The sequence below is a fragment of the Palaemon carinicauda genome, chromosome 41 (genome assembly GCF_036898095.1).
Source record: "Palaemon carinicauda isolate YSFRI2023 chromosome 41, ASM3689809v2, whole genome shotgun sequence".
Classification (NCBI taxonomy): Eukaryota; Metazoa; Arthropoda; class Malacostraca; order Decapoda; family Palaemonidae; genus Palaemon; species Palaemon carinicauda.
Window position 1 is genome coordinate 3,200,058 of NC_090765.1, and position 26,830 is coordinate 3,226,887.

The 26,830-nt window shown below is 44.6% G+C and overlaps 1 protein-coding gene and 1 pseudogene across 1 annotated transcript in view; both read left to right on the forward strand.

Annotated features, from left to right (window-relative positions):
- Membrin (golgi SNAP receptor complex member 2) overlaps positions 1 to 26,830 on the forward strand; it is a 155,622-nt gene that overhangs the window by 17,319 nt on the left and 111,473 nt on the right. The window contains exon 2 of the mRNA XM_068364602.1: positions 14,776 to 15,040. Within this exon, the coding sequence (XP_068220703.1) occupies positions 14,898 to 15,040 (143 nt within the window). The 5' untranslated portion in view covers positions 14,776 to 14,897. The remainder of the gene's footprint in view (positions 1 to 14,775; positions 15,041 to 26,830) is intronic.
- On the forward strand, positions 1,580 to 1,698 carry LOC137632726 (5S ribosomal RNA; annotated as a pseudogene).

Consider the following 26,830-nt stretch of genomic DNA (forward strand, 5'->3'; position numbering starts at 1 on the left):
CCATCGCGCGAGCGCCAGGGCGATTGCGACCGCGATTCCCATTGGGGTTTCGCAGCATGGCCAGCCTGGCGAGTCTTCTGGAGCGTATTTCCGGAACGCGGCCTCACCCCATTAACACAGAGCATGGCACATGCAAGAATAAGAAGAATCTTCAGGGAGCTCTGAGCAACATTCTTCTTTCCAGAACCTGGGTTAGCCCTTCCCCGTCATTCCCTGGAAGGGTTTTTGGCGGGGGGCTTTCCGTTCGAGATTTCTCCATCGGCCAAGGGGTGACTGATTTACCCCTTCCTCTTCTCCATCTCGTGAAAGGGGCTTACCAGGTCCTTTCCCTCCTCGGTTGCGACCCGAGGTTTTGTTCAAGGAAGCTACAGGAAGGTCATGGGTACTTTCCTCCTCTCGGGCTCAAGTATCGTCGTCAAGTATCAAACTTGCGGGCAAGCTCGATGTTGGACCATCTGGACGCAATGACCGAGGGCTTCCTTTCGGGTGTCTCATCCGTGGATGTCGACAACCTCAGACACCCTTCCATCCTTGAAAGGAGTTTTGTTTGTGCCCAAGGACAGAGACATAGACAGCGGCTGTGCGGAGGAAGTCGACTTCCGTTTTCACTCCTCCAAGGCGCTTTCTTCCAGACCCTGCAGGGCTCCAGCGCCTCTTTCTTTCAGCCACGTCGGCCTAAGTTATCGGACCGGCTACGACAACTGAGACAAGGTGTCTAATTGCAGTTCCCTCCTGTCAGGAACAGATGACACGGGAGGCTCTCCCGGGGGGGCATAGTCCTAGAGGGAGCGGCAGAGTTCACGAACTCTAGGATTGGCACCCCCCCCCTTGCAGGTTTCACGCTGGGAAGATGCCTAATGTTACTCATCCGGATGACAGCTTCCCGATGCCCATTCCAGCACGATCTCTGTGATCAGCCAAGGATATCGCGCCTGCCGTCTCTCTCAGCGAATTCAGTGTCTCTGAACCTCTATGCCATAGGGTCGGCAAGAGTTTGCCCGTTTGGGCAGAATGATCCATGCCTTAGGAGAAGGTCCTCCATAGGATCGTCGACGGCTTCACCCCGGCTTCTTCAGTCGATCCTTTCTTGTAAGGAAGTATCTGAGACGGGAGTTCCGTAGTCGACCTCTCAGCCCTGATCAAGTTTGTCGAACAATCTTCGTCCAGCGTGGAACAGCAGAATCGATCAGACTGGTAACGAGGCGACAGGACTACTTAGGCCCTGGGTCTGAAGGACGGGTACTTTCAGTTTCCATTCCATCCATCTTCCAGGAAGCTCGTGGAATTCAGCCTAGACTACAGATGTTCCTGCTTAAGATGCAGTGTGGGGATCCCGCCGTGGCATCGCAGGTTTTTTTCCCCAGAGATCTCTCCCTGCTTTCCTCATGGCCCTTCAGGTGCAGGCTTCCTCCTCCTTCGCCTTTTGGAGGTCTGGTCAACTCCGGTAGGCTCGAGTTCGACCTCCTTCAGCGCCGGGACAAGCTTCCAGATGCTTACCTTGAGTGGGGGTTCATGGTATTTTGCTAGGAGCCTTCTCTTCTTCTGCCTCAACATCTGGAGTATCTAGCCATGATATTGGGGCAACGGCCTTACCACGTTGGAAACCCCGCTTCTCGTCCGTCCAGCGAGGTTAAGCAACGTCGGTTCTGGTCGGTACTTGGATGGGTGACCGCCTGGGGACGCCAGATTCTGTTGCCACCTCCTCCGAGCCTTCCCTTCAGTTGACTGTGGCAAGGCTGAGGAGAGTCGCAGTACCTGTTCTCAGGCAAGCAGAGCTTTCAGCCCTTCCTTGGAACGTCTCCTAGATCTCTTTTCCTCATTGACCCGTCTAAAGTTCCGAACGGTCGCCTCAGGATAAGTTCCCTGTGAGGCGGCCCAAGTTCCGGTGGTTTCAAAGCAACGATTAACCGGACTTTCTGGCCCCTATGGGACCAGCGGAACGATTACACCTGCAATGGGTGTTGACCTATAGAACCTCTTGATGGGAGTGGATATTTTCGTCCTTTCCCCACATTTTTTATACTGTTCTCGGACTCGTCAAAGAAAAGGGGGGGGAACATGTTCCGGTCCAGGCCTATGGTCAGGACCTGAAGGATACCTCTCCATCATTCAGGCAGGCTTAGGGGCCGTAGTCTGGCCCCTCTACAGATCTTACAGCTCCTGCCGAGTTGCTCCGCGCATGTCGACTTCATGGTTCTGGCGTGTTCTAGCCAGCAGGGAACGCATTTTCCCTCTTTCGCATCTTGCAGTAGTGATACCGAGATGATTTGAGATACTCTCAATACCACCATCGGCTCTCTCATTCCGGGCAGAGGAAGGTTCTCTCCGACTATCTGAGCAGAGCCTCGTAGAGAGTGTACCGGGGGGTCTTTGTCCTTGAGTAACTAGCAAGTCCTGGTCTGGGGGAACTGATCGCGACAGCTTGGTACCTCAAGCTTCCGCTGTTCTTCCCCCCAGTCTCAGACCCCGAGACTCTGGCAAGATGCATTCCGCTGATGGTGGGACAACATCGACGCCTGCGTCTTCCCTCCTTTGTTGTCTGTTGAGAATGGGTCTCAACAAGACCAGGTTGTCTGTCAACCTTTCAATGGCCCTGAGAGCTCCACTGGGACTATGCGCAGAACGGTTTCCGGACCCTCTGCTTCCCCTGACGGAACTCCCGGGAGAGCTTCTCCCACGGCACAGGCTACTCAAACAACCCCACTGCAACATCTTTCACGAGCCGGAGCGTCGCTTCGGCTTCATGCCTGGAGACACTACGCCTCCTCCTCAAGAAGAAACAACCCACTACAGTCGCGTGACGGAGGTCGCGTCATCTGCGATAGTCATCCGCAGGGGTCTTCCAGGCGAAGTGGAGAGTCTTCGGTGGTTGTCTCCTTGTAAGCCTTCGAGGCAGACTCCCTCCCCCCCCCCCAGACTTTTTCTCCCTCCCTGTCGGACGACGATTTCCCGTCCTTAAGGGAGTCACGTTAGGTGAGACGTTCCCCCATCGCACCAATGAGGGAAACCCCACCTCGCGTTGGAAAGTCTTCTCGGGTAGGGGCGGAGAAGAGCCTACCTCCGTCGTTGTTGGAGTCCTGCATCCCTCCCAGGAGGGAGCCGAAGGACTCTAAAACAGTACCGAAATCCTCGACAAGACTTAGGACGGAGCCAGCTAGTCACTCGGAGAACGTCCGCAATTCTCCCCAAGAAGAGCCGGAGGAGAGCTACAGGAGTCAGAACATGCATTTTGGCAAGTTCTGACCCTTATGAGGACTCTCAATGGCTTTGCTGATCCAGAGATGAGAGGGCAAAGACACGGTCTTGGACCGAGTATCTGGGACTCAAAAACCTTCTAAGGCCAGTGCGGCTCTGCCCTGGTCTCAGGGGGTTAAGAGTACCAGGGACAAGATCGCGGTCCAGCTCTCTGAGTTAGCTTCCTCGAGCCGATCCAGTGCCGGTAACAAGCTTCTCCCACCTCCTCCCATACAGCAGAGGAGGTACTTCGAGATCTTGGAGGACCCTTGTTTAGCTCTTCCCCTTCACCATTCTTTGGAAGAGCTTACCAGGGGAGTTCCTCTTGAGAGACACTCGAACCGGCAGGTCTCATTCTCGGCGACTGAGATCCTTAATCAGGAGAAGGTTGCGAAGTGAGCTATGCAGGCCACTTCATGGCTGGATATCTGGATTTCTCCAAAGAACGTACCAGGAAAGCTATGGAGACCTTTCTACTCCCAGGCACTCGCACGATCGAGTTTCTGGCCCACCAAGTCTCGAACTTGTGGGCGAACACCATCCTGAAACGTCGGGATGCGGTGGCTAAGAGGTTCCATCAGAAGGTCTCTGGCACCAAGATAAGCAGGCTCAGACATTCTTCTGTGGAGGGAACGAATCTGTTTAAGCCTAAAGACGTGGAGCATGCTGCTGAGAGGTGGAAGAAGTCCCACCAAGACTCCCTCCTACATAGGGCTTTGACATCCAAGCCCTATAAGCCTCCAGCGCCCCAGCAGCCCCGTCCTACCAAGACCATGAAACCAACAACGGCAGCGAAGACAGTGGTGTTTAAGCCCTTTCTTGTCAAGGACAGGAAAGGCAAAAAGTCCTCCAGGGGAGGGAAAAATCCTAGAGGGAGCAGCCGAGGCCGCAAACGCTAGGATTGGCAGTCCCCCTGCATGTCCACCAGTGGGGGGATGCCTACAAAGTTGCGCAGACAGGTGGCAGCAACTCGGGGCCGATTCCTGGACGATTTCCGTAGTCAGTCAGGGATATCGCGTCTTGTTCACAACATCTCTACCTCCCCTGACGACGAATCCAGTGTCATTGAGCTCCCTTGCCATGGGATCAGCAAGGGGGCAGGCCCTTTGGGCAGAAGTTCAGACCATGTTGAAGAAGGGCGCTCTCCAAGACGTCCTCGACGGGTCCCCAGGCTTCTTCAGTCGACTCTTTCTTGTAAAGAAGGCGTCGGCTGGAGACCAGTCATCGACCTCTCGGCTCTGAACAAGTTTGTCAAACAAACTCCGTTCAGCATGGAGACCGCAGACACGGTCAGACCCGCAGTGAGACCACAAGACTTCATGTGTACACTGGATCTAGGGACGCTTACTTCCAGATCCCAGTCTATCCGTCTTCAAGGAAGTACTTAAAATTCAGCCTAGACAGCAAGGTGTACCAGTTCAAGGTGCGGTGTTTCGGTCTCTCCACAGCACCTCAGGTTTTCACCAGTGTGTTCACCCTAATATCGTCGTGGGCACACAGGATCAGCATCCGTCTCCTACGTTACCTGGACGACTGGCTGATCCTAGCAGACTCGGAGTCATCCCTTCTTCAACACCGAGACAAACTTCTGGGACTTTGCCAGGATCTGGGGATCATGGTAAATCTCGAGAAGTCTTCTCTGCTTCCCACTCAAAGACTGGTATATTTAGGCATGATTATAGACACCAATCTCCACAAAGCCTTCCCATCAGACGACAGGATAGCAAGGCTGAGGAAGGTCGCAAGCCCTTTTCTCAGACGAGAAGAGCTTCCAGCCCAATCGTGGTTACATCTCCTCGGTCACCTCTCATCCTTGGCTCGTCTAGTTCCCAACAGTCGCCTCAGGATGAGATCCCTCCAGTGGCGACTCAAGTCCTGGTGGAATCAAGGTTACGATTCCCCGGACGTCATGATCCCTATGGGACCTGCGGAACAGACGGACCTCCAGTGGTGGGTGACAGACGAGAACCTACGAAGAGGAGTGGATCTTCTCGTCCTCACCCCGGATTTGATGCTGTTTTCAGACGCCGCAAAGAAAGGGTGGGGGGCCCACGTTCTGCACCACAGGACCTCAGGCCTGTGGTCAGAATCAGAAAAGTGCCTCCATATAAATCTTCTAGAGATGAAGGCCATTTTCTTGGCCCTTCAACAGCTCCAACAATACCTGGCGGGTCACTCTGTGGTGGTGATGAGCGACAACACCACAGTAGTGGCTTACATCAACAAGCAAGGCGGTACCTTTTTGAAGCAGCTATCCCATCTTGCAGTAGAGATACTGAGATGGACCGAAGTCCACTCGATTCCACTATCGGCACGTTTCATCCCAGGCAAGAGGAATGTGCTCGCCGACAATCTGAGCAGAGCATCTCAGATAGTGAGTACCGAGTGGTCTTTGGATCATCTAATGGCCAACAAAGTCCTGACTTTGTGGGGTTCCCCGACTGTGGATCTGTTCGCAACAGCTTTGAATTTCAAGCTTCCGCTGTACTGCTCCCCAGTCCCGGATCCCAAGGCGCTCTTGTAGGATGCCTTCCAACAACGGTGGGACAACATCGACGTGTACGCCTTTCCCCCTTTCTGTCTGATGTGGAGGGTGCTCAACAAGACCAGAATATCGGTCAATCTTTCAATGACCCTCATAGCTCCGCTATGGCATCACGCGGAATGGTTTTCAGACCTTCTGCAACTCCTAACGGAAATTCTGAGAGAACTCCCTCCACGACACGATCTACTCAGACAACCACATGCCAACATCTTCCACAAAGCCGTAGCTTTGCTACGACTTCACACCTGGAGACTATCCAGCATCTCCTTGCTGAGAGAGGATTTTCGCAACAAGTTGCGATCAGGATGTCTGGACATCTGCGAAAATCATCCGCATCTGTCTACCAGGCAAAGTGGAAAGTCTTCTGTGGTTGGTGCCGTAGAAGGGGTATCTCTCCACTCGAGGCCACTATTCCAGCAATAGCGGAGTTCCTCGTGTATTTGCGAGAAGAAATGCGCCTTTCAGTCTCGGTGGTGAAAGGCTATCGCTCAGCCTTAAGTCTATTCTTAAGGCTCAAAGGAATGGACATTTCTTCATCGCTGGAACTTTCCGTACTCATACGAAGTTATGAACTTACCTGCCCTAAGACAGAAGTGAGACCTAAGTTCTCAGGTCTCTTAAAAGACCTCCCTATGAACCATTACGCCAGGCATCAGATTGCCACCTAACTTGGAAGACGGTGTTCCTACTAGCTTTGGCTTCGGCCAAGCGAGTCAGTGAACTTCGTCGTCTCTCGTATGACATCGCCCATTCAAGGGGATGGGGGGAGGTAACTTTCAAATTCGTCCCTGAGTTTATTGCTAAGACTCAGAATCCGGGGGTGGCGGCCCCTCGGTTCGACTCCTTCCAGATTTCGAGTCTCCGTTCTGTAACAGATGACCCAGACCATCTCCTACTGTGCCCAGTAAGGAGCTTGAGGCTATATCTCAAAAGAACGACTGCAGTCCGTCCTCAGGTGCAAGCGTTGTTTGTTAGCACTGGGAGGACTAAGAGGAGGGTCACTGTCATGGGTAGATAGAATAATATAGGAAAGAATGTTAAAACACGTGATTTTTCTACTCTTAGAGAAGCAGAGAGAGAGAGAGAGATAAGGTCCCGCTATTGTTTATTGAAGCTGCCATCGTCAAGTTATGTGCCTAGGTTGGAGGTCTTTGAGCACAACGAGTCCCTGTCTATAGAGCACCAAGGAACCCATAGGACAAGAATAACAGTGTGTCGCCGAAAAGATATACATTAAGCCGAAGGAGTCAACTTCATGGAATTTGATTACACCAGCAGAGCGTTCGTCTAGGTGTTATCAGCGGTTTCAAGGAACACCAATGAGGATGAAGAAACGAGAAAATTTCCTTATATGGACCTGTCCATAGTTAACCCCTCCCATACAGGGATATATAAACTTCCATGCGATCAAGAGAGGGAGGACAGTACGAAAGAGAGACGAGGAAGAAACCCAAGAAAGAAAGAGAGAGAGAGAGAGAGAGAGAGAGAGAGAGGGCGAACAAGCTGAGTGAAGAAAAGAAGGCGTAAGGACGAGAATGCAGACGTAACCAGCTTTGTCCGAGATGTCCTAACGAGTTGCCTCCCGCCCTCATTACCCTCGACGACCTGAAAACATCTCCGTTCCTGTCAACCGTCGAGAGCTGCTGCGAAGAGTAGTATATTCTTTTTGTATTATTTATCTACCATCTTGACTGTTCCCCTATTTGCTGGAGTGTAGTTTAATCAAATGATTCTCTTTGTTTAGTTCAGTGCTTCCTAAGTACTCAATCAAGAAACATTCACCTTTGACTAGTTGTAAATAAAATTATGTTTTCTTTTGCGAGTTTTCTTTCTATATTTCCTATTGTCTCTAATTGGTTGTAGTTGAAATGTCCCCATTTCATTAATTAATTCAACAGAATCTGGTTCGATCCCCACGAGGATCGTAACAGTTGGCGACCTTTGCCAGAATTTTCGACTACATAACCAATTGAAACAGGGAGAATATAGAAAGAAACAGAATGAGTGCGATTACGAGAGATTTGATAGATTCAGGTAAACTTCTTGGTCTAGATGGCGATGATCTCCGTGATTATGTTATTAAGAGAGACCAGGAAACGTTTGAGAGAGATGAAAGAGCAGCTGAAAGAGAAGAAAATGAAAGAAAGCGAGAAGAAAATGAAAAACAGCGTAAGCATGAGTTAGAAATGGCTCGTTTAAGACAAACTCTTCATAACAGTCGGTCAGGTAGCAGATCAGGGAGCAATTCATCTTTAAATAGTGACACTGATAGTTTAGATATGAGTGCAGTGCTTAAACTTATACCGAAATTTGATGAGGAAGATGTTACGAAATATTTTATGTCTTTTGAAAAGTTAATGAACAGAGTAGGTGCTCCTAAAAGACAGTGGACTTTGTATTTACAATCAGTTTTAAGTGGTAAAGCACATTCTGTGTATAGTTGTTTGTCTGAGGATGAAAGTAAAGATTATGAAACTGTGAAAGAAACCGTACTTAGTGCATACAGATTGGTACCAGAGGCGTACCGTAAGAAGTTTAGAAGTTTGAAGAGAGATGATACTAGTACTTATGTAGAGTACGGAAAGAAGTTAGAAAGGTCGTTTTGTGATTGGTTGACTTCCGCTGAAGTCGATAATTTTGAAGATCTCAAGAACTTAGTTTTGTTAGAAAGTTTCAAAGATAACATATCTCCAGACATCAAATTATATATAGAAGATAGGCGTGAAACATCTTTTGCCGGTGCTACTAGATTAGCAGATGAGTACAGTCTCACACATGGTTTAAGTGGCAGTAAAAAGAAAAACGATCTTTTGTCAAGTAAGGCACAACATAGTAAAAGTAGTTCTAGCAATAACGATAATAGGAACAGGGATTATTATCATTATTATTGTTACACGTGTGGGAAGGAAGGTCATATTTCTCGGTACTGTAGGAGCCAATGGGCAGTCAGTAATTCAGAGGTCATTTGTTACAATTGTAATAAGAAAGGTCATATAGCTAGGAATTGCACAGTAGAAAGTACGAATGTGAAAAAACCTGTGTCACTAGTTAATAATCTTTCTTCAGGAAGGAATAATCTCTTGAAAGAAACGAGGAAACATTATGGTGAATTTTTGTCTGAAGGTTTAATTTCTTCTCTTAAAGGAGGTGATTTGAGGGAAGTAGTTTTGCTTAGAGATACGGGAGCGGCCGTATCACTCGTTAGGAGAGAGAGTGTACCAAGGAATGTAATAATCAGCATGAAAGAAAAAGTTATGCTAGGTGGGTTTCCGAACACTTGTGTAGTTTGTCCTTTGTTAAAGATGAAATTGGAAAGTCAGTTAGTAACAGGAGATGTAAAACTAGCAGTCGTGGATACTTTGCCCGTAGACGGCGTTGACATTATTGTTGGCAATGATTTAACTACCTCCAAGTGTGTGAATCCTATTTTAAGTGAAGTTCAAGTGCCTGAGATGATAGTAACCAGGTCAGGATTAGATACAGATATTGACTACGGTCATAGGTTGTTCGAGGATTCGAACGTAGGTAATAGAGGCAGTGGCGATGAGCTTAGCATGAGTGTAGTTGAGGAAACTGACTTTACGAATGTTGATGATGTGAACAGAGATGATGATGTAGCTGTCGAAAGAAGTGATGTGCAGATTAGTGTTTCAGAAACTAGCTTATTGAGTAAGGATGAACTAGTTAGGATGCAGAGGGAAGATGAAACACTAACTAGAATTTTTGATTGTGAATTGGATGATGAACCTGAAAATGTTTGTAAGGAAACATTTAGTTTAAAAGACGAACTTTTGTGTCGCTATGTTCGTCCTAAGACAGGTAGCAAGGAGGAGGTGATAGAGCAATTAGTAACTCCTAGGAAACTTCGTGAATCAATTTTGAAATTAGCACATGATGAACAAGGACATTTAGGAGTAAATAAAACATTCAAGTGTATAACTAAAACGTACTTTTGGCCTAAAATGAAAAGTGATGTGAAGAGATATGTTTTAAGTTGTCACGAATGTCAAATGGCTGGCAAACCTAATCAAGTAATTCCCCGGGCCCCGTTATGTAATATCCCATCGGTAGGAGAACCTTTTGAGAATGTCGTAATTGATATCGTAGGCCCTTTGCCCAGGAGTAAGGGAGGGAATATCTATCTATTAACAATCATTGATAGACTAACACGATATCCAGAAGCAATCCCAGTAAGAAGTTGCAATGCAAAAACTGTAGTTAAACGCTTGCTGAACTATTTCTCGAAATTTGGACTTCCTTGCGTTATACAGAGTGATAATGGTAGCAATTTTGTATCAAAGTATTTCAGAGATAAAATGAAAGAGTTAGGGATTAAACTTGTAACTTCCACCCCCTACCACCCTGAATCACAAGGAATTGTTGAACGTTTTCATCAGACGTTGAAAAGTTGCTTAAGGAAGTTGTGTAATAATTTTGAGCATGATTGGGAAGAAAAGTTACCTTTTGTCTTGTTGGCTTTACGATTAACTCCTAATGACACCACGGGATTTAGTCCCTTTGATTTGTTGTTCGGTCACACCGGTAAAGGACCTTTAGAAATTTTAAAGTGTAAGTTAATGCAAGAAGAAGGTAGAAAGGATTACATACAGAATATCGAAAATCACAAAGAGGATTTAAGGAAAGCCTGGCAGATGGCAAAAGAAAATGAGAGCAACCGTCAAGGGGAAACTAAAAGAAAATACGATCTTAAGGCTAAAGACAGAATTTTCCATGTGGGTGATAAAGTCTTAGTATTAGTCCAGAAAGAAGGTCCCTCATTATCTTATAAGTTCGAAGGTCCATTTCCTATCATAGAAAAAAGGGGAAATCTGAATTACTTAATTGATATGGGTAAGCGTAGAGCTAAGTGGTTGCACATCAACTTGCTAAAGAAATATAATGAACGTCCAATGCCAGTTGTAACAGTGTCGCAGAGAGAAATTACTTTTGAGAAGAACTCTGATGTTCTTAATAATTTCATGTTGTTTAATTCTAGCTTAGAGGAAGAAAAAACAAGGGAATTATTCAATGTGTTTTCAAATTATCCGGAAACTGTTAGTGATAAATTGGGTTTGACTAATCTTTTAGAACACGATATTGAGTTGCAGGACACAAAACCCATTAGACAAAGCCCTTATCGTCTAAGCCCAGAAAAAACAAATTCAGTTCGACAGGAAATTAAGTATATGCTAGACAATGGTTTGATTGTTCCCAGCGAAAGTGACTGGTGTTCTCCAATAGTTCTTGTTAAGAAGGAAGATGGATCAGATAGGCTGTGTATTGATTTTAGAAAAGTGAATAGTGTTACGAAACAAAGTAATTTTCCTCTCCCCAGGATAGAAGATTGTTTAGATAAAATAGGAAATGCTAAGTTTATTTCTAAACTTGATTTGGCCAAAGGTTATTGGCAAGTACCTTTAAGTAGTCGAGCACAGAAAATATCTGCTTTCATAACACCTTTCGGTAGTTATGAACCCAAAGTTATGGCTTTTGGTCTACGAAATGCAGCGAGTACTTTTCAAAGATTAATGAATAGAGTTTTAATGGAATTGATAACTGTGTCGTGTATTTGGATGATCTTGTAATATTTTCAGATACGTGGGAGCAACATTTACGCATTTTAGCTAAAGTATTGTCAGCACTTGAAAAAGCAAAACTTGTTTTAAATCTGAAGAAATGTGAATTCGGAAAAACCTCGATCACATATTTGGGTCATAAGGTAGGTCTAGGTAAGATTTGTCCAAAAGATGGGAACATAGAAGCTATCATCAATTTCCCAATTCCTACCAGTAAAAAACAGGCAATGAGATTCATCGGAATGATTTCATATTTCCGCCGATTTGTTCCTAATTTTTCAGAAATAAGTGCTCCAATAACTAATCTTTTCAAGAAAGGACGAAGTTTTGTATTTGATAATGAATGTATCGAAGCTTTCAATAAGTTAAAGGCCATAATGATTCACGAGCCTGTACTAATGTTGCCCGATTTTAGCAAGGAATTTAATTTAGCGATAGATGCAAGTGACATTGGAATAGGAGGAGTTCTGTTGCAAGAAGTGAATGGGATCAAGCACCCTGTGGCTTATTATTCGAAGAAGTTAAATAAAGCACAGCAGAATTATTCAACTATTGAGAAGGAATTGTTTAGTTTAGTATCAACTTTGCAACATTTTGAGATTTATGTACGTAGTGGTCATGTTTTAACTGTGTATACTGATCACAATCCATTAGTTTACTTAGATAGGTTTAAGAATAAGAATAAACGTCTCATGCGTTGGAGTTTGGAATTACAAGACTATGATTTAAAGATAGTTCATATAAAGGGAAAGAATAATGTAATAGCCGACAGTCTTTCTAGAGACTTTTCAGAATGATATGGACGTTTGTTTCCTTTCTGTTTTTGTGTTTTTCTTCTATCAACACGTAAGAGTGTGTTTTGCTTTTGGTTACATGATACGAGAGTAATGAAGTAATTGTCTCTCAGTTTAGGGATAAGAGATTTTCTCCTTTGATAGCTTTGTTTAAAAAAAAGATAAAATCAGTAGATTTTCCTTTTTTTTTTCTTTTAGGGGGACGTGTCATGGGTAGATAGAATAATATAGGAAAGAATGTTAAAACACGTGATTTTTCTACTCTTAGAGAAGCAGAGAGAGAGAGAGAGATAAGGTCCCGCTATTGTTTATTGAAGCTGCCATCGTCAAGTTATGTGCCTAGGTTGGAGGTCTTTGAGCACAACGAGTCCCTGTCTATAGAGCACCAAGGAACCCATAGGACAAGAATAACAGTGTGTCGCCGAAAAGATATACATTAAGCCGAAGGAGTCAACTTCATGGAATTTGATTACACCAGCAGAGCGTTCGTCTAGGTGTTATCAGCGGTTTCAAGGAACACCAATGAGGATGAAGAAACGAGAAAATTTCCTTATATGGACCTGTCCATAGTTAACCCCTCCCATACAGGGATATATAAACTTCCACGCGATCAAGAGAGGGAGGACAGTACGAAAGAGAGACGAGGAAGAAACCCAAGAAAGAAAGAGAGAGAGAGAGAGAGAGAGAGAGAGGGTGAACAAGCTGAGTGAAGAAAAGAAGGCGTAAGGACGAGAATGCAGACGTAACCAGCTTTGTCCGAGATGTCCTAACGAGTTGCCTCCCGCCCTCATTACCCTCGACGACCTGAAAACATCTCCGTTCCTGTCAACCGTCGAGAGCTGCTGCGAAGAGTAGTATATTCTTTTTGTATTATTTATCTACCATCTTGACTGTTCCCCTATTTGCTGGAGTGTAGTTTAATCAAAGGATTCTCTTTGTTTAGTGCTTCCTAAGTACTCAATCAAGAAACATTCACCTTTGACTAGTTGTAAATAAAATTATGTTTTCTTTTGCGAGTTTTCTTTCTATATTTCCTATTGTCTCTAATTGGTTGTAGTTGAAATGTCCCCATTTCATTAATTAATTCAACAGAATCTGGTTCGATCCCCACGAGGATCGTAACAGTCACCAAGAATACCATCTCGGCTTGGATTCGTAGAGTGATTCATCTGTCTGAATCCAGACCCTCCTCCGTCACGTCGCCCTTGAGCACATGATGTCAGGGGCGTGGCCTTCAAAAAGAATTTCTCAGTGACACAGGTTCTTCAGGCTGGGGTGTGGAAGCTTCAGACGACCTTCACAGCCCACTACCTGCAAGACGTGACCCACAGGAGGCTCGATACGTTCTCTATCGGCTCTGTGGTGGCTGCACAACAGCTGGTTTAAAACCTCAGGCTCCTTATTGGACAAGTAGCAGAAGGTTGAGGGCATTGTTAGCCAGTCTTAGTCTGCATGAATGAAAACGTTTGTCTGGCCCTTATTCTTTTCTTCATCTTCCCTTCTCTTGGGGAAAGCAGCATTCTTGGTTCTCTGCACAGCTGACCTCAAACCACTGCAGGTAAACCATGTTTCCTTGTGTTCCTAGTATTAAGCTAATACTGTCACGTCCCTATACCCTGACGAGGTGGTATTGGGAGAGTCCTGGCCTAAAGTTTCCATCTAAAGGACTACAGGTCAACTTCGTAGGACGAGTCACACTGTATTACACCTTCACACACAGCTTGCGTAGGCCGCAGTCCTTGCGTAGCAAGGTTCTAGCGAGGTGGAGGGACTCCTTATTTTTGAGTGCTGACACACTCAAATAACGAGCCCCTGGGCAAAGCCAAAAGCCAGTACTGGCTGGGACGTTCCACCCTTCCTAATGGGTGAGTCACCCCTATTAAATAGCGTGGTTTGTATGTCAGTTACAGAACAAATGACATTCGTAGATAATTTGTATTTTTCCTAACTATGCAAACCTTAGCTATTTAATCAAACTTGCCCGCCAGCCCTATCCCCCTTGAAGTCCTACCTCCAAGCAAAGTGAGCTCAAGCACAGGTGTGTGTGTGTGTGAGGGGGGTTAGCAAGCTACCCTCCCCTACCCCCACTAACTAGCGGTGGGGTAGTAAACCCTCGTTAAAATTCTAATGGCTCGTCATTTCAGCCACGCCGAAAGTAATACCCATATTAAATAGCTAAGGTTTGTATAGTTAGGAAAAATACAAATTATCTACGAATTTGTTATTTTTTTAAATGGTAAACTAGCTTCATGTATTTAAATACTTTTATTTCAGTTAAACTGAAATTTATCAAGGTATGGAATTTTACTCTTCTGTGGAAGCTCTATTGTATAATTCATGGTCATGTATTACTAAAAAGCTTTTGTATCGTGGTACAGCATTTCTGTATGTTCCCTAATCAATGTACACTTGTTTGTAAAATTGGCATCCTTTCAAGGATGGTGATATTCATATTAACTGTTCTAAGTAAACCTTGTGCTTTACAGCTACGTAATGAATTTTAGCCATATTTGTACAGCTACAATACATGTTTTCAGTAAAGATGCTTCCAAATTATAGAATTTCCAAGTTTACATACTGTATTTATTTGCCGTTACAGTATTTCTGCTTTATATTTTTTTCACAGGAAATGTCTTCAACTGATGCTTGAAATCAGGGATTTAGAGAGGATCATGTTCAAAAGTTATAATTTTCTCACACTAAAAGTGTAGAGTTTGGCACTTGAATATTGTAGAGATTCGTATCATAATGGAGGCCTTGTACCATCAAACGAATAGGCTTCTTCAGGAAGTAACAACAAATGACCTTACCAGAATTGAAAGAACTCCTGGACAAGAGGAATACAATGCTGTTGAAGCGGTAATAACAGAGAAACTCAACCAGATTAGAGAGTAAGTGAAAATCTTTTTTTAGGGAATTTTGTACAATCCTTTCAGAATTTCAAATTTATTCTATGATAGCTAAAAGACAAGGTAGATACTTTTTCTTTATTTCAAATAGTGCCTTGAGAATACTAGTGAAGGAATTTATATAAATTTCTTAAGACAGAAGAGTGATTAGTATTTTACGAGTAGTAGCAGTATGAGGTTGAAGATTTTTTCATTTATGCATTAAATAGTATTGATAAAATGATGCAGAGTAGAAATACAATACTGTTAGGCATGGATTGCTACAAAGTGAAACAAATAATCATGAGAGGATAATCTTTTATAAGTTGGTTGAAAGATGATCTTCAAATGGCGGTATCTATGCAAAGTACTTGTTGTGGCACTATATACAAAACCTTATGCTCTTCACAGTGGAGATATATTTCTGTAATAGCTAAAACTAGCAGCTAAATCTTTTGTGAGTGTAAATACCCTCCGCTAGTTAGCGTGCATAGAGACCTCTCACACCTGCACTAGTAACAAACCGTCGCTTTTTATTTCAGCTTGGTAGAGTACAGATGCCTTACCCTTCTGTTAAAACCCTAAAATAAAAAAACTGGCCAAAAAGCTAAAAGACTTAACTTCTTTTTCTTTTATAGGTGTATTTGCCCGTGAGGATCTTCACGGTGCGGATTTGTCCCAGCATCAAAGGGCGCCGTTGCGTCGCCTTTATGTCGGCTATGGATGCCGATCCTCACGGTCTCTGCCCTGCATGTAGTGGTCATTCCTACATGCAAGAGTTTCCTTGCGATGATTGTCGTAAGTGGTCATCCTCCCAGTGGACGAGATTTAGTAGGTGACGGAAGACGAAGGATACGAGGGATTTTTCCCCTTTGGGTTCACTCTTGAAAGGGAAGAAATCTCGCCATTAGATTCTTGTCAGCTTGACCTCACCCATTCTAACTCTGCTTGGTTGGCTTCCCGGGGGTCAAACAAGTACGAGTGGCGCCCATGCGAATCCGGGACAACCCTACGCTCTTAGAAGAGGGAGGTTATGTCAGCCTTCCTCCTCTCAGGAGCTAGGACACTGGAGTTCCTGATGCAAAGCATCGTCAACCAGTAGGTCAGCTGGATTTTGAGGCGACGTGATGCTGTCATCACAAAATTCCAGTGTCAGGCAATGAAATTAAACTTCTCAATGGATGGTCCCTCCCTCTTTAACGTGGAGAACATTCAGGCAGTAGCGCACAGATGGGGGAAGGCGAGCCAGAACTCCCTCCTACTTAGGGCTATGACTTCATACCCTTACTCCATGGTCCTATCACCGCAGAGATTGTCTACAACGCTATGGTTCGAAGAAGAGCTCACAACCGAAAAAGCAGGCAATGTAACCAAGGTCCCAAGCAGCCTTTTGGACGCTAGGGCTCGAAGAGGGGCAGAGGTGGTAAAAGAGGGAAATATTGACGTTTCTGCTAAGGAGGGCATTCCCCCGACCAGTCCACCAGTAGGGGGATGCTAGCAGAGTATTTGGCAGAGGTGGATGCTTACAGGGCCAAACCTAGGTTGGTCTCCATGCTCAGAGAGGGATACATCATCCCGTTCTTGCCCTCTCACCCTCCTCGTACCCTCCATCTGACAATGTCAGGCTCCTACGCTAGGGTATCTACGAAGGAACAGGCCCTTTAGACCGTGGGATAGACTATGCTTGAGAAGGAGTCTCCATGAGGTATTGGATGGGTCCTCAGGCTTGTACAGTCGGTTATTTGTAGAAAGAGCGTCTAGAGGTTGGAGACCAGTCATCGACCTCCCAGCTCTGAACGAGTTTCTTCAACAAACTCCAGTCAAGATGAAGACGGCTCGGACAGTCATGATATTGTTAGACCTCAAGGGTGCGTACTTCCAGATCCCCATTCATCCATCCTCAAGGAAATACCTGAGATTCACCTTAAGCATAAGGATAGACCAATTCAAGGTGCTGTGCTTTAGCCTGTCCACAGCACCTCAGGTCTTTACACGGATCTTTACCCTAGTGTCGACCTGGGCTCACAAGAACGGCATTTGTCTTCGTTATCTAGAATAATTAGCTAGTTGTAGCAGACTCGAGGGAGACCCTCTCCTTCATCGATACAGACTCCTCGCCTTTAGCCAGGATCTGGGAATCATGGTAAATTATGAGAAGTCATCTCAGCAACCATAGCAAAAGATGGTATATCTATGAATGAAAATCATGACCAAACAGTAATGAGTAGAGAGAATGAAAAGGGTAGCTCACCCTTTTCTGTCACAGAACAGCTTGCCAGCAATTCTTTGGCAAAGGCTCCTAGGACACCTAACCTCTTTGAAGAATTTGATGCCCAATGACTGCCTACACATTCGCTTTCTACTGTGGTGCTGATAGGGTCAGAGGAGAAGAGAGACCTGAGTTAGTGGGTGTTAGACACCAATTTGCCCAGGGAGTAGATATTCTCTCTCCTTCCCTGGAAGTGTTGCTCTTCACAGACACATTAAAAGGAGGGTAGAGGGCTCACCTGTTGCACCTCGTGGCATCCGGACGTTGGTTGGAAGCTGAAGCGACAGTGTCACATAAACCTCTTGGAAATGAGGGCAGCTTTTCTGGCCCTCAAGCAGTTTCATCAGCTCCTTTCAGGGCACTCCTGATGAGCATCAAAACCGTGGTAGTGTCACACATGAACAAGCAAGGAGGTACTTTTTCATAGAACCTTTGCCAACTAGTTGTAGAAATCCTCAGATGGACAGAAGACAACTCAGTAGCCCTATCAGCCCATTTCATCCTGGGCAAAAGGAACATTCTGGCAGATAATCTGAGCAGGAGGACTTGTATAGTAGGCTCTGAATAGTCTTTGAAACAACAGATAGCCAACAGAGTTTTGACTTTCAGGGGTTTGTTGACAATTGACCTGTTTGCAACAATTCTAAACAATAAGCTTCCTGTGTACTGCTCTCCAGTACCAGATCCCCATGCGGTCTGGCAAAACTCCTTCCTACATTGTTGGGACTGATTAGACATCTATGTTTTCCCCCCCCTTTTGCCTAGTAAGGAGGCATCTAAACAAGATCAGGGTATTGCAAGATCTCTTGATGACCCTAGAAGCTACATTGTGGCGACAAGCAGAATGGTTTCTGGATCTTCTGCATCTGCTCACAGAGGCTCCAAGAGAGTTCCCTCCACATCCTGATTTACTCAGACAATCACAAGTGAAGTAAAGATCTTCCTCTAAGCGATTCCATCGCTTCTTCATCACACCTGGAAGTTATTCAGCAACTCCTCACAAAGAAAGATTTTTCAAGACTGGATATGAAGAGAATGGTAGGATACCTCTGGGACTCATCTGCCTCTGTATATCAGGTAAAGTTGTCCGTCATTTGTAATTGTTGTCGTCGACGGGGTATCACTCCTTTCAGTGCCACTATCCCAACAAAGCAGAGTTTTTGTTGTACCTCAGGGAGGAAAAACTCTGTTTGGTTTCAGCCGTAAAAGGCTATCGCTCAGTCGGAAGCCTCCCTTTCAGACTAACAGAGTTAACATTTTCTCTTCGATGAAATTCTCTCTCCTCTTACGGAATTTAAAAGCACATCTACCCTCAGTTTAAAATCATACCACGTCCTTGGAATATTGTGGAAGTACTACATTCACAGAAAGGTATGCCATACAAACCTCTTCGTCAAACATCAGAACGTGACTTGACTTTGAAGATGGTCTATTCTCTAGCCCTGGCCTCTGCGAAGTAACTTGGCGAGTTGCTCGTTCTGTCCTTTGACATTGCCCATTCAAGGTGGTGGAGGCAATTGACGCTCAGTCTCGTCCCTGAGTTTTTGGCCATGACTCAAAATCTGGCTGTAGCGGATCCTAGATTCGGGCCCTTCCGGATTGAGAATATCCGTTCCGTAACATAACCCAGATCAATTGTTATTCTGCCCTTTAAGGGCACTGAGGAAATACTTAAAAAGAACTGCCCGCAGAGTGGCAGCCTCTTTGTGAGTACAGGGAAAATTAAAAGGAAGAACACAAAGAACTTCTTCTCTTTTGGATGATAGAGAGATCCATACAACCAGGTTCCTCACCTTCTGTTCATCATCCCCGAGCTCATGACGTCACGGGTATCAGCACATCCCTTGCATTCAAAAAGAATTTCTTTGATGCAAGTGTGGAAATGTCAAACCACATTCACCGCCCACTACCTGCAAGACATAACCCACAGGAACCTAGATACTTTCGCCATAGGACCTGTGGTGGCTGCTCATCATGTGGTTGGTAACCCCTCAGCTCCCATATAGGATAAGTAGCAGTCGGTTGAGGGCAAATGTTACTCCGCAAGTAAGTGTAAGATGAATGTGTGAGTGACTGACCACTTCGTATTTCATTTTCCCCTCTCTTGGGGTTCATAATCTAAGGAATTCTGCAAGCTGACCTCCGGTAACTGTAGGTGGGTACCATTGTCCCTTGTGTAACCTAATACTTATACAGTATATCTGTTATGTTCCTATTCTCCAAGTGAGGTGGAGTTGGGCAATGTCTAGGTTAAGTGAGGGGTTTAACTCCAAATTTACGCTTACCTGGTCAAGTGACATTGCTAAATTCTATACCTACCACTGATTTCCCAGGTCCACAACCCTCGTAGGGTGACAAGGTGTTGCGTGCCTCTAAACAGCATGTACGGAGCGGAGAGTAACACCCCTGGACAATCACCAGCCAGTTGATTTTTTTCTTATCCACCCACCATGAAGTGTTTCCACTGTAAGAGGGTAAGGGTTTGTATATAGTGCCTGAACAAATGACCAATTTGGAAATAATTTGTACAGTGAACCCTCGTTTATCGCGGTAGATAGGTTCCAGACCCGGCCGCGATAGGTGAAAATCCGCGAAGTAGTGACATCATATTTACCTATTTATCTAACATGTATGTTCAGACTTTTAAAACCTTCCCTTGTACGTAGTACTGTTAACAAACTACCCTTTAATGTACAGAACACTTAATGCATGTACTACAGCACCCTAAACTAAAACAGGCACAAATATTAAAGGCGATTTTATATCATGCATTTCCTAAACACCTAAAAAGCACGATAAAAAATGGCAACCAATGTTTTGTTTACGTTCATCTCTGATCATAATGAAGAAACAAACTCATTTAGTGTACACATACATGTATAGATTAGTTTTTGCATCGATTATATTGATTATACAGTATGTTGATTTTTTTATTACCAATGTTTTACTTAATTTTTCTTAGGACTTCCAACTGAAATGTTTTTCTTTATGACGCCGCCTGAAACGACGGCGTCATAAAGTACTGTACGCTCAGTAAACAACCACGTTCAGAACAAAGAAGGCATTTAACGCGCATTATGAAAGTGATAAATAATGATATTTACAGTAAAAGCATTTACAAAATATGTTATTAGTACAAATATAATTTACCGTATCTATATAAAATCATACAGTACATACTGTACGTAGCAAAGCAGGAAAACAATTTACGAGAGAGAGAGAGAGAGAGAGAGAGAGAGAGAGAGAGAGAGATTGTTTTACGTACGTAAATGTAAATTTTAAACAAAAAAAATATGATAGGTTACAACATGTAGACTTTTAAAACCTTCCCTTTAACTTAATGCATACAGTACTAAACTATAAAACAGGCACAAATATTAGAATGTTAGAATATTAAAGTAAAAAATAAAGATTGTTACTGTACTCACCACGAAAGAAGTTCAAGAAAAACTTGAATGATGATGGCGATGAAGCTGATGATGTGTTCTACTGTGCAGCCAGGTAGTATTTTACGTCTCTTCAGACGGAGGTGTCTTTTCCTGGGACACCTCTTCAACTTCTTCAATTTCTTCCAAAGGCGTAGTAGCAGGAGGAACTGGCTTTTTTTTGCGAGGCTGGAAGAACATTGTGATCGGAAGTTGTTGCCGCTGCTTCTTTTTTTGATCTAAGAGCATCTTGTAGGGAGTCATGATGTCATCAACCTTGTTGCAGAATTGCACCGACCAAACCATATCCTCGTCCCACTCTTGCAACATTTCTTTCACCTCCTTTATATGGTTGCAGACCTTGGAAAGCCGTTCTAGTGTTAAGCCCGTTTCTTCGACATTTTCTTGGGTCTCTTCCTGGGTTTCACTCTCTTCTTCGCTTGCCGATTTCGTCAGGTCTTCGAGGTCTGCGTCAGTTAGGGGCTGGGAATGGCAGTCCAACAACTCGTCGACGTCTTCAGTCATCATGTCGCCAAACCCGTCCCCTCCAATTATGGCAGCCAACTGCACAGATTTGCGTACTGCAGAGTGTTGGATTTCAGCAGGTGTAAATCCCTCGTCGTCGTAAACAATCTCGGGCCACAACTTCTTCCAGCTCGCATTCACAGTTGCAGGTTTCATCTCTTGAAGTGCCTTCTGAATATTCTTCAGGCATGTGGCTATGGTGTACTGCCGCCAGTACGCCTTCAAGTTAAAATCTTCATCCTCATCCTCTTGGGCAGCATCCACACGCAACGAGGTCCGCCAAGGTATTCTTCGTGTAGAGGGCCTTGAACGCCCTGATAACCCCCTGGTCCATCGGTTGAATTAATGACGTGGTGTTGGGTGGCAGGAACTCAACCTGAACGCCCTCACGCGACAGGTCAGTTGCGTGTCCACCAGCGTTATCCATAAGGAGAAGGATCTTGAATGGCAAGCCCTTCTCTACGAGATATTGACTGACTTGCGGGATGAAACACTGGTGGAACCAGTTGGAGGTCAGCATCTTCGTAATCCATGCTTTTGGATTATGCATCCAGTACACGGGAAGGAGATTCTTGTTTTTATTTTTCAAAGCGCGAGGATTTTTCGACTTATAAATAAGCCCCGGCTTTAGCAAAAATCCAGCAGCATTACCACACATCACGAGGGTAACGCGATCCTTGAATGCTTTAAAGCCAGAGGCTTTGGCTTCCTCTTTGAACAGGAAAGTTCGCGACGGCATTCTCTTCCAAAACAAGCCGGTCTCATCCATATTAAACACTTGTTCCGGCTTGTATCCACCTTCGGCGATAATATTCTTGAACGTCTGGTTCATGTAAGTTTCAGCAGCGGCAGTGTCAGCCGAAGCAGCCTCGCCATGCAGGGAAACGCTTTTCAGGGCGAAGCGTTTCTGGAACTTCGCGAACCATCCTTTGCTGGCGGAAAAACGTTGTTTCTGAGGCTGGGAATCAGTGGATGTCCCTGGTTGAGGATCATCTGCATCATCATCTTCTTCAGCATGGTTGCCGTCGTTGTCTTGAGGTTCCTTTGCAGCAAAATTCTCATACAAGCTCAAAGCCTTTGTTCGGATGGTGTTCGTATCCAAGGCTATGTTCTTCTTCCGGCAGTCGGCAATCCACACAGCTAAAGCACCTTCCATGCGTACGATCGTTTTATTACGCGTTGTAACGACTCGCTTCGCTGATCTGCTAAAGGTGATTGCAGCCGTCTTTCTAATGTTCGCCTCGTCCTTCTTGATATAGCGAACAGTAGATTCGTTGATTCCAAAATGGCGCGCTGCGGCCGCGTAACTTCTACCGTCTTTTAACATATCGAGAAGCGTAACCTTCTCAGCAATCGTCATCATCCTTCGGTGGCATTTAGGCTCACTACCAGCCTTAGTAGAAGCAGAACGCTTGGGAGGCATTGTACAGTAGGATTTAACAAAAAGTTCAACTTAAAACAGTCGCATACAGCACAGATTAAATTTCACAAACTTAAGAACGTCTACTCAGCGATACGCCGTAAGAGAAAGTGGACGACCCGGGCCCGCGAGAACCTAGATGCTGCGGGTTGGAGATGAGGGCAAAACACCAATCACAGGCTAGATAACAAAACTTGAGTTCTGATTCGTCATCTATCAGCGCTTGAACCAATCACAACCCGTCTTACAGTATATGATGCGTAGGTTACCAACTCAAAGTACAGTGAACCCTCGTTTATCGCGGTAGATAGGTTCCAGTCGCGGCCGCGATAGGTGAAAATCCGCGAAGTAGTGACACCATATTTACCTATTTATTCAACATGTATATTCAGACTTTTAAAACCTTCCCTTGTACGTAGTACTGTTAACAAACTACCCTTTAATGTACAGAACACTTAATGCATGTACTACAGTACCCTAAACTAAAACAGGCACAAATATTAAAGGTGATTTTATATCATGCATTTCCTAAAAATGCTAAAAAGCTTGATAAAAAATGGCAACCAATGTTTTGTTTACATTTATCTCTGATCATAATGTAGAAACAAACTGGAGGTAGAGCTTTGCTTATTACCCAGACATATTTCCCATACTTTTCCCTTAGAACTACATCACATCTTCCTACTTTAGATATATATATATATATATATATATATATATATATATATATATATATATATATATATATATATATATATATATATATATATATATATATATATATATATATATATATATATATATATATATATATATATATATATATTTTTCAATATTAAACTTAGCCGGTGATCATATAAGCTGTCAGCTCTGCTGCCCGACAGAAAAACCTAAGGACAAAATACGCCAGCGATCGCTATACAGGTGGGGGTGTACATCAACAGCGCCATCTGTCGAGCAGGTACTCAAGTACTCCATGCAAACACAGAACCAATTTTCTCTCTGTCGTGCCACTGGCAAGACCTACTAAATACGCTGTTACGAACTGGATTTGTTTTCACAACTATTTGGTGAAGTACACTATTCTAGTTTTGAGCTTTCGCTATGCAGGGGTTTTATCTTCATCTCAAAACTTGAACTCGTTTTGGATAGATTTAATTATGGTGACAAAGAGAGTATGGACTCTCTTTCACTTTTAAATGGCCGACCCTTCCCTTAGACGGAAGTGTGTTCAGGTTTTTAGTAATTTTGCTTAACACGTTATAGATCTATATATTTTATATCTCTCCGCCTTTATTAGGCCTCTTCGATTAACTTTCCATTTATTATAAACATATAACAATAAATTTTTATGTTTTGTTTATATGCGACCTTTCCTGATAGTAGGCGGTCCTAACTTGGAACCGAAGTTAATCAACGTTGAGCCCGTTATATCGTATTTAGCCTTTAAAGAATAAAACTTTTTAAATTTAATGTTTTATGAAAGATTTTCTTTGATAGTCTTCGTACTGTTTTCAAAGATGAACTAACGTTTAGTTTTTTAGACTACGCAGTTGTTGACGTTCAGGACGTTCAACATGCGCTCTATCGTTACGATAGAGAGAGAGTGTATCACGGTTTCACTTTGCAGTAAGAGTAAATCGATTCTGACGTTTCGTTCATTCTTTCTTAGCTTAAATGGTTTAAATTCTAAATTAAAGGAACTTTTTATTTGGAAAACCTTTCAGTTTTTTCCTTTAGCCAAATAACATGTTTTTTTGACGATATATAATTGGGCTCTTCTCTCAGGTGCGAAATCAAGAGAGAAAGAGAGAGAGAGATAGAGACGGAGGGAGAGAGAGGAGAAAAAACGTTCCGTTCAAGCGGGTAACGTTGTTCTCGTGTTACTCTCCTCCCTAGCCGCTGTACAGGGAAGAAGGTAAAACGTTTCTAGGGTTTTATTCTTGTCCCCAGGCTATGTGCGGTGAGAGATTGTAAACGTAGTTTATTTGAACTAGTGTTTAGTCTCTTTCCCAGCCTCTGAATTCTTTATCTTTATATATGTTTTCTGTTTTTGCTAGTATTAATGAGCTGCATTATACGACTGTTTTCGCAATTACTACCGTCTAATGAAGGGTAGAATTGCGTGTTTCAGGTAGAAATCAGTAAAAGTTTCGATTTCAGTGAAATAAGTGCAAAACAGAAAATCGAAGTGATAAAGTGATATGCGCAAAGTGTTACAGTGTTGCGTCCGAGGGTTCGTCTGTTCGTGCCTGTCGTTCACCTAGTCCGGGACCTCTTGCAAGCTCCCAAGCCCAGGGGAGAAGTAATGTCGAACGACTTATGGGTTCGTCAGGCCTTGATCAACGAACAGACGTTTCCCTCCGTGGTTTCGGGCGTATCTACCCAAGATCGCCCCACCCACACAAAGACGAGAGAGCCCATTTACTTCTCGTCTGCGGAAGAGGTTTCTCGTAAGAAACCATGGACCAAGGTCTCGCAGCTTATTAAGCGCAAGTCGGTCCCTTCCGCGCAAGTCCAACGGCCCAGTTGTAGCCACTGGGTCAGTTCGGACTCGCTGCAGTCTTCCGACGACTGCTCACCTCCTAAGAGAGGCAAAGCGGTACCGCAACAGGCAGTAACACCGTCTGTTGCCGCACCTGCTACTGTAGACCCTAAGTGGTCTTTGCTGCAGACCATGCAGACACAGTTAACGTCTTTAATGCAGGACTTTCGTGCAGAGAAGGTTGACGCTGCACCCGTTAGCCTACAACCAACCACGGTTGTGCGTTCAGTTGACGCTGAGGCTACCTTCTCCCGCACTCCAGCTGTGAGAGTCCCGCCACCCATGCGCAGTGTACCCTGCCAGCCGCATGTTGACGTTCAGCGACGCACGGAACCCTCCGTTGACGTTCGCGAGTTACAACAACAACCTAAGTTGTTTTGTTTTGACGCGGTGCGTCAACCTCCGCATTCTAGAGTTGTTTTGACTGCTCAGTATAGACAGTCAAAGCAGTCTCGAGTGAACACTGTATGTCCTCACGCACCTGTTGTGGTTGACAGTTCAGTTGTTGACAGTTCACAGACTGTCAAGCAGTTACATGACGTTGCCTTCTGGTCTGCTACTAATGCACCAGTGCTGTATGTCCTCACGCACCTGTTGTGGTTGACAGTTCAGTTGTTGACAGTTCACAGACTGTCAAGCAGTTACATGACGTTGCCTTCTGGTCTGCTACTAATGCACCAGTGAGAGACTCACTGAGATAACCTAGCTTTTATCGGACAAGGTTCCTGTAGATGAGAAAGTGCTGTTCTCCCTCCTACTGATATTCCTTTGAGGACTCTGTCATTTGGAGAGGAGCCTTAAGCTGCTTAGCCTCCTATGGACTTTAATTAAATCATGATGATTTTTTAAGGATCTTCGTCCGGATCTTGTAACTGCTGCTCCTCGTTCGCCTAAACGTCAGAACTTACACTAGGCCTAGCTACTTCGAAGCCGTTGTTGTTAAGCTAGTGCTCTCTCGCTCTCCTAGAGAGCGTTACGTTGGCTAGGCGACTGGTTTTTGCACCAGGAGGAGTTTTAGGGATACAGCCTTTGATTTCCCTTCTTTTAAACTGGCTTATTAAGCGAGAGTCTGATAGGACACGAGAAAAGTTATCGGCTTGGGAGTTCATGCCTCTGCCCAGATAGACTTCTCAATTCTGGTAGACTCGCCCTGGCGCCTAGCCAGAAGACGCTCCAAGTTGTTTACAGGTCAACTTCTCAACTTTTGTCGAGCCTTTGAAGTTTTGCTGTACTATTATGTCACACATAACAAGGCTTCCAGGGATGGTAAATGGTTCCGCCTCAGTCGCTAACCCCGTCTGTTGCCACACCTGCTCCCGTAGACCCTAATGGGCTTTGCTGCAAGACATGCAGTCCAAGCTTGTGTCCTTGATAGAGGACTTAAATGCGGAGAAGAACCTTCTGGCCAACAACCTTCCAACCGGTTGGTTGTGCGCCCTGTTGACGCTGAGGTATCCTACTCGCGTCTGCCAGTTGAGGTGGTTCCTCCACCGATGCGACCCAGTGTGGGTTGCCAGTCGCACGTTGACGTTAAGCGACGCTCGGAGGTGGTTGTTGACGTTCAGTGTGTCACTAGGAAGACGTTCAACAACCTGCAGAGGTGACTTGT